Below are 7,729 nucleotides of genomic sequence, written 5' to 3' on the forward strand. Positions count from 1 at the left end.
CATGCACGGGGCCAGGGGCTGGGGGGCTGGGAAGCACCCCGAGGCGGGGGGCCCAGGGTCCTGGTAAGGAGAGGCAGGGGCTTTCTGCCTGGGCCAAACCCCTCTCTGGGAGGCACTGGGGGAGGGTCTGCAATGCTCCTGGCCCCTGGAATGCGCTGCCATTCTGAGGGGAGAGAAGTCCCACCCACCCTGCACACTGGGCACCTGCTTCCCTCCTCCCAGGACCCAGGTCCTGCTTCTGAAGATGTCAAATCTCTCCTGATTGGGAGAGATTAGGGGCAGGGTGGGGGGAGAAGGGTGCCGGAGAGGGGGTGTCTGGAAGACCCTCAGGAGGAAGTGTGGGGAGGCTGTGCCTTCCAGGGGGCCCTGGGCCCAAGTGGCCTCCCTCACCAGCAGAGATGCTCAGAGATAATCCCGGATTAGGACCCAAGCCCCGGGCCCAGGGCCCCCCGCCTGCCCACCCGCCCCCGATCTTCCCCACAAAACCCCAGGAAAATCCCCTGCAGTATTCCCAGGCTGGCACTGGGAGCGGCTGGGGGCTGCCGGGTGTCTGCAGCATCCGCTGAGTCCCAGCCCCGGGCTGCCCCGGGGACTCCAGGCCTGGCATGGTCCAGGGCCCATGGGGAACTGTGCCAAGCGGCCCCGGCGCCGGGGGCCTAAGGTAGGAGGGCTAAGGGGAAGAAGTCAAAGCCAGATGGCAGGGCTGGACCTTGAAGGGCCAGGTGGGGTGGGCAGAGTCCTGGGAGGGCCAGGCTGGGGTTGGAGGTGGGCACAGGGATGGGGGCTCGCTTTGCGCCGCCTCAGAATGAGATTTTTTCTTGGAAGCCCCCAGACTCCGCCTCATCCTGGTCTTGCCGCCCACAGACCACTGGGTCTCCCTGCCAAGCTCCCCGGGTCCCCAGCTGCCCATTCGGCTGCCCCAGCCCCGCGGCAGGTCCCTGCTCTCTGCCAGCCAGCCCTGGCTGGGAGACACAGAGCTAGAACACAGGGTCTCACTCTGCCCCTGGCTTTCACAGTGACCTTGGCCAAGTCCCTTGCCTTTTCTGGGCCTGGGTTTGCCCAGCTGAACAGTTAGGGGATAGCCCCTTCTAGCCTAAAGTGGTAATGGGTGAGGGTCCTGAACAGCCTGAGCCCCTTCCCCACAGTCCTGTGCTGGGTTCCAAAGAGAGAAGAGGCTGGTGAGTGGGGGTGGGAAGCGGCGGTGGGGCCTGGTGCTCAGCAGCCACTGCCCCAGCTCACGGCCGGCTTTGCTGCAGGACCCCTGGCAGTGGCCCGGCTCCCCTGCAGGGAGCTCCCACCACAGCCTCGGCCCCAGCCCCAAGGAGCAGGGGGGCCCTGGGCCGGGCGTCCAGGGCTACTCGGTGCTCAGCAGCCTGGTGGGGCCTGCCTGCATCTTCCTGCGGCCCAGCATCGCCGCCACCCAACTCGTATGTACGGCCACCCGCCGCAAGCCTGCCTACCCTTGTGCCCTCGCTTTGCCTCTTCTCGAACCAGGGAGAGATTGAGCGGGGACATCAGAGCAAAGGCATACAGATCCAGGGTGGGAGGCAGAGAGGGGCAGAAAGTGACAACTCCAGAAACAGAGGAGAGATCAACAGTGACACTGAGGCTGGCAGGGCCAAGTCTGAGCTTCTACCTGTCCCCCAAGATCCACCTCTGGCAAAAGGAGCCCCTGCCCTAGAAGAGGGTGACAGGGTGGGTGGGGAAGGCCATGGGAGAGACGTGGGCAGGCAGCAGGGAGGGGGCACCCCAGTCACCCAGGCCAGTGAGCAGGACTTGGCGGGAGCCAGGTCTGAGCGGCATCCGACAGACACAGGCCCCGCGCGTGCATGTCGAGGGGCAGGGCTGGTTGGGGAGCCCCGAGGAAAAAGAAGGGTGGGTGCAGGGCCTGGGAGAACCAGGGAACCCCTAACCCTGCTGTGCCCCCCAGGACCGGGAGCTGCGGCCCGAGGAGATTGAAGGTAAAGGTTTGAGAAGGAACTGGTTCCCCGGAGGGTGGGCACGGGGTGGAGACACAGGGTATGGGGCATCGGGTGGGGCCCTCGGCAGTCTCCAGGTGGAACTAGGAGCAGGAAGAAGGCTACAGGAGACCAGTTCTGGGAGATGGGGACAAGACTGAGCAGGAAGGGGTTGACAGACGCCCCCATTCCCAGCTGTCAGTTCCTTAGTCTCATTTGCCAGGCGGGTCACATTTGTTCATTCAGCTGACACTTCCTGGGTGCCCACTCTGTGCCTGGCCCTGTGCTGAGCGCCAGGAAACTTGGCAGACTGGACAGACACAGTCCATGCCCTTTGGAGACCGACGTCAGTAAGTCAGCCACGCGTACCAACGGTGCCAAGTACTCTCCAGGAAATGAACGAACAGGCTGGCACAGGACAAACTGAGAGGGAAGCCTTTCTTTAGTCAGTGACATAGGACCAAAGAGGAGGGGAAATGTTCCAGAATGCAAGCTCCATGAGGTCAAGGATTTGTTCCTTCCTCTTCCTTTCTGTCTTTTAAAATTCACTGCTATATCCCCAGTGCCTAGAGCAGAGCTTGGCACACAGTAGCTGCTCCTTAAATATCTGCTGAAAGAACAAATAGAAGGAACAGCATGTGAAAAGGCCCTGAGGCAGCAAAGACAAACTGGTGTTTACAAGGAGGGAATGACTGGACCAAGGGGAGAAGGAAGGGTAGCTGGTCCAGGCCGGGATCCAGGGGGCCGTGGGGGAAGGGCTGACCCCACCCCACCTGGCAGAGCTGCAGGTCGCCTTCCAGGAGTTTGACCGAGACCGGGACGGCTACATCGGCTGCCGGGAGCTGGGCGCCTGCATGCGGACCCTGGGCTACATGCCCACGGAGATGGAGCTCATCGAGATCTCGCAGCAAATCAGTATGTGCCTCAGACCCACCCCACTGCCCAGTCCTCCCCGTGCCCTGACCAGCACCAGGGAAGCAGCAGCCCAGGCACAGAGTTGACTGCACAGGCTGTCCCCAGAGCCCAGGACCCTGGTCACTCTGCAGAATCTCACCATCCTCTCTGAGGTGGGCGGAGCAAGGACCATGATCCCCATTTTACAGATGAGGAAACTGAGTTTCTGAATAAGTGACTTGTCTAAGGTCACACAGGAAGTTCATGGTGCCAGGACTCAAACCCCACTGCACTCTTCAGGAAAATTAAGGAAAGCTCCAAGAAGTTTTAAGAGTGGTTTTCCTTTCACCTTTGGCCAAAGCTGTGGCTTGTTGGGAGCGTGATTCGCGTGGGGAGATAGGACGGCCCAGCCTTGGGGCGCCGGGAGGGGCGGGCCCACTTCCGAAGGGAGGGCGGAGGGCAGAGCAGGGCGCGCCAGGGGCCGGGCAGGGGTCTAACGGAGGGGCCCCCCCAGGTGGCGGGAAGGTGGACTTTGAAGACTTTGTGGAGCTGATGGGCCCCAAGCTGCTGGCGGAGACGGCGGACATGATCGGCGTGCGGGAGCTGCGCGACGCCTTCCGGGAGGTGCGGCCAGGGGGCGCGGGCGGGGGGCTGCGTGTCTGCGGCGAGTGGGGGGCCGAGCGGATGATGGCCGTCGGTGACCCGACTCCACCACCGACGCCGCCACAGTTCGACACCAACGGGGACGGCTGCATCAGCGTGGGCGAGCTCCGGGCGGCCCTCAAGGCCCTGCTGGGGGAGCGCCTCAGCCAGCGGGAGGTGGACGAGATCCTGCAGGACATCGACCTCAACGGGGACGGCCTGGTGGACTTCGAAGGTACCTCCTGCCGCGCCGCAGCACACACCCTGGAAGGTTCTTAACAGCTAAGGAAAGGACAAAGAGGGCATTGTCACTGCGAGCCCTACCCTGCGCTAAGCACCGGGCGCCTTTCCTAGGCAGTGGTCGCCGAGAACCCGGGAGGCAGGGTCCTGGGGAAAGCTAGGCGCTCGCTTAGCAAAAGGAGGTGCCTGGAGCCAACCTATGAACCTGGGCAGCCCCAGCCAGAACGCAGCTCTTCCCCTGCGCTGCACTCCCATGCGGGAAAACAAGGATTAAATAATAACAGGAAGCCAAGGAAAATTAATATGTAGAAGGGCTGGCTGGGCGCGCTGGCTGGTGCCTGTAATCCCAGCACTTTGGGAGGCTGAGGTGGGAGGATCACTTGAGGACAGGCGTTCAAGCCCCACCTGGGCAATAGTGAGACCTCATCTCTATTAAAAATAGAAAGAAACTAGCTGGAAAACTAAAAATAGAAAAAAGTAGCCAGGCATGATGGCACACACCTGAAGTCCCAGCTCTTTAGGAGGCTGAGGCAGAAGGATCACTTGAGCCTAGGAGGTCAAGGTTGCAGTGAGCTATGATGACACCACTGCACTCTAGTGTGGGCAACAGAGCAAGTCCTTGGACAAAAAAAAGAAAAGAAAAGAAAACTAGAAAGCATTCCCTAAAGTAGGCCCCAAAGTTGCTCCTAAGCTTCCTAGTGGTCAAAGCAAAACAGAAAATAAGTTCAGTTACAAGGGCTTGATTGTTTGTTTGTTTCTCCATAAGACAAAGCCTCCTCTTCCTAGTCCTCAGGCCTATTCTGTATCAGATCCAGGGAATGCCATTGAAGGCCCTCCCCCTCAACCACACTCCCACCTTCCTGAAGCCTGGCAGATTGGCCTCACCCCTAGTGGGGTCCAGAGAGCATACCCCAAACCTTGGCTTTGTCCTGGCAGAGTTTGTGCGAATGATGTCTCGGTGAACCTGTACAGAAACTGGAGGCAGCAGACAGAACTTGAGGACAGCCACAGCCTCTGCCCACCAGCACGTTCCTTGAAGCTCACCACCTCCAGCTGGGACCCTGCTCCCCTCCTGCCTGTCCCCACCTGTGTGCAACACCCTTGCCTGCCGTCACCCCCAGCACTGTTGCTCCAGTAAAGCCCTCTGCATCATCGCTGATTCTCTGGGAATAAAGTATCTGCAAGCTGGGGAGATGGGTTCTGCCTCCCACTTGCTTATTCTGGAGACCCCAATATTTGGCCCCCAAAAGTCAAGTCTTGGGGCTATCCTCTTGGACCACAAGCCCCTTTGATTGTGAGCCCCAGGTGGGTGGAGACCTTCTCCTCTTGCTCTCTGGATCTGGGCCCAACCCAGGGCAGTGTCAGGAAACGTCCCAGGAGCAAAGCCGACGACTTCTCCCAGGGCTCAGGTGTGTGCCGTCCTCCACGGTTCTGCCGCTTATCCTGATTCCAGTAGAGGGTGGAGCAAGTGCTGGCCGGGGCTTTTCCCGGCCTGACCTCACTCGCTCCTGTAGCAGCCCCAGAGGTGCACATCGAAGCTCCCTTCCAGAACTTCCTGTTTGACTCAAGGGGTGACAGAGTTAGCTGAAGGGCTCGGCTCTTGGCCCCTTCAGGAGACACCGCGGCTTTGGGGCTGGCACTTCATTCCTCTGGGGACCCCCCAGCCCCTGACGGACCATAGTGGGGGGAGTGAGGACCTGGACGTTTCTGCCTAACCCGAGGCTCCTCTCATAATGGTCTTTGCTCTGAGCTCCCCTTTGGGTCAGCTAAGCCCACTCAGAACCGCCTCGAATCGGAGGCTCTGCCACTCGATCCCGCTTCTTCCTTGCACCCTAATTTCTCTCAGTGTCTGCCTCCCAAGTCAGCGCCTTGAGCGGCTTCCTCCAGACACGTCCTCACAGGATGGAAGGCTGAAGGGCAAAAGGGCCTGCCTACTTCCCTCAGCCCATTTGTGGGGCTCTAACCCCATCCAGAAGGACAGAGCCCTCATGGCCTAATCACCCCCTGAAAGCCCCACCTCTCAATACTGCACACTGGGGAGTGAGTTTCAACATGAATTGTGGAGGAGACATGAACACTCAAGCCATAGCACCGAGTCTGAGTGACTTGCTAGAAGCCATGCAACCTCACTGCCCTCTTTCCCCACACATTGCTGGAATTTTCTTCCTAAAATGCTACTTGCTTTTTGTCACACTCCCGTTCAGGAACTGGCCATGACTTCCCATGGCCTCTAGGTCAATCTAGCCCTTTTGCCTGGTACCCGAAGGCTCCAGGAGGACAAGGGACTGGCCTAAAGTCACACACAATTGGGATGAAGGAAGGTGGGACTTGCATTCAGGCCCGGAGACTCTAAACCACAGTGCCAACCAGAGAGGGTGCCTCGGGGTCAGTCTCTTCTAGCTACAGTGAGGGCCTGGGCTGCAGCTCCTGGCTGCCAAGGGGGAGAATGAGCCCTGACCTACCTGGTCAAGAAGGGGTGGGAGCTCTCAACACCCACGCCTGATCCACTCCTGCCAAGTAGGAGGCCCTGGGACAGAGCAGACCGGCAGCCGCCTGTGCCCTGCCCAGTCTGAAGCCTGGATGCAGAGGTGCTAGGGCTGGCGGCAGCAGCCTCAGTGCCACTCGCCTTGCAGATCTCAATTAATCCTTAATCCTCAATTAGGTGATCTCTCCTGCCAATCTGGCAGGCCTGGGCATGAGGATGAGTTGCGCCAGCCCCAGGGGCTTCTCTGCAAGCCATGGTCCACCCTCTCTCCCACCACCCTCACAGCTGACACAGATGGCATTGCTGCCTGAGAAATGCCTGTCCCTGCTGCAAAAGACATGAGCCAGGGGAAACCAGAAGAACCCCACTCAAGGTCGGCCTCCCAGCCCTCAGCCTGGTAGGCTCTACGATTGGGGCATTGGGAGTGGCTGGTGGGATGGTCCTAATTAGCCACAGTATGTCTGCGGGCACCAGAAATGCCCACAGCTCCTCCAAATCTCACAAACATCCCCTTACCCCAAAAGGGATTCTAGTCCAGAAGTTCCCAACAGATAACAGCTGGAGCAGGGGTCAGGGCCAGGGAAGGAGCAGTAGCAGGATGAGACTGCCGTGAGCTCGGAGCCCCTCCCCAACTAAAGGGGGCACCTGCTGCCCAGCTCCACTGGCTAGCAGCAGTCAGAGCAGGCCTGAGCTACAGGATCTTCTGATTTTCCAAGAGAAGCTGTAAATTCAGATTTTTACATTAAATCACTTTAAATATTTTGAATATAACATGCATTCAGTCAGGTGTATAAACCTTAAATGTACAGCTCAACGAATTTTTACATGTGTGGGCATACAGGTAACCATCACCTAAGTCCAGGTATTCCTTGAAATGAAATATGCACTTATATGCCACACCCAGCTTCCCCTACATATCAGTCAGGGCTCTCCAGAAAAACAGAACCAGTAGGATATCTACATACATCGATCGATCGATCGATCAATAGGAAGATAGACAGATATCCATTGGGAGCTCTTGCAGTTAGCTCTGTATCCCTTTGACATACCTTCATCACTGTGTTTGTTTTGTTTGGTTTTTAGCACTTTCTTACTTTCTACGAGAAGCTCCATGATCATCTTATATATTTCCTGCCCCAGTCCTAGAATCAGCCGTTTCTCCAAGGAGCTCTGGCTCATTTTATTGGAGAATGGTATTAGAAACCAAGATCTGGGTGCTACACTAGTTGGTTGTTGCAGCTGGGCACGTGTGGGGATGGGGGTTGTTTCTAGGCCCTCTCAGCTGATAAAGCAAGGAGATGTATGTGTGTGTACTAACCTGTGTCTATACACATTTATAGATCATCTGTATGTAAGCAACTGATCTATAGGAAGCTGCATGAGTTCACACTGAAGCCTCCGGCTCCAATCTATTACCACATGGATCGTTCTTGCTTCTCGCCTTGCTTATCTAACGTCTCACTCCAACAGTGAGAAACCTGACTCCCAACATCCATCCTCCGTTTACTTA

At 58.0% G+C, this 7,729-nt stretch overlaps 1 protein-coding gene across 2 annotated transcripts; it reads left to right on the plus strand.

Moving 5' to 3' along the window:
- Positions 1-335: 335 nt before the first annotated feature.
- CABP2 (calcium binding protein 2) lies at positions 336-4,928 on the plus strand. 2 transcript variants are annotated; one of them, XM_045558314.1, is made up of 7 exons: positions 336-661; positions 1,257-1,431; positions 1,931-1,961; positions 2,739-2,873; positions 3,367-3,476; positions 3,582-3,729; positions 4,671-4,928. In XM_045558314.1, exons 1-7 carry the CDS (start codon positions 606-608, stop codon positions 4,694-4,696), a joined length of 681 nt encoding a protein of 226 aa, XP_045414270.1. In that variant the 5' UTR covers positions 336-605; the 3' UTR covers positions 4,697-4,928. The 2 variants fall into 2 exon arrangements, with proteins under 2 accessions (XP_045414270.1, XP_045414271.1); XM_045558315.1 differs by having other exon boundaries at positions 505-661; positions 1,257-1,427.
- The last annotated feature ends 2,801 nt before the right edge of the window (positions 4,929-7,729 follow it).

This window comes from Lemur catta, chromosome 7 (genome assembly GCF_020740605.2).
Source record: "Lemur catta isolate mLemCat1 chromosome 7, mLemCat1.pri, whole genome shotgun sequence".
Lineage (NCBI taxonomy): Eukaryota > Metazoa > Chordata > Mammalia > Primates > Lemuridae > Lemur > Lemur catta.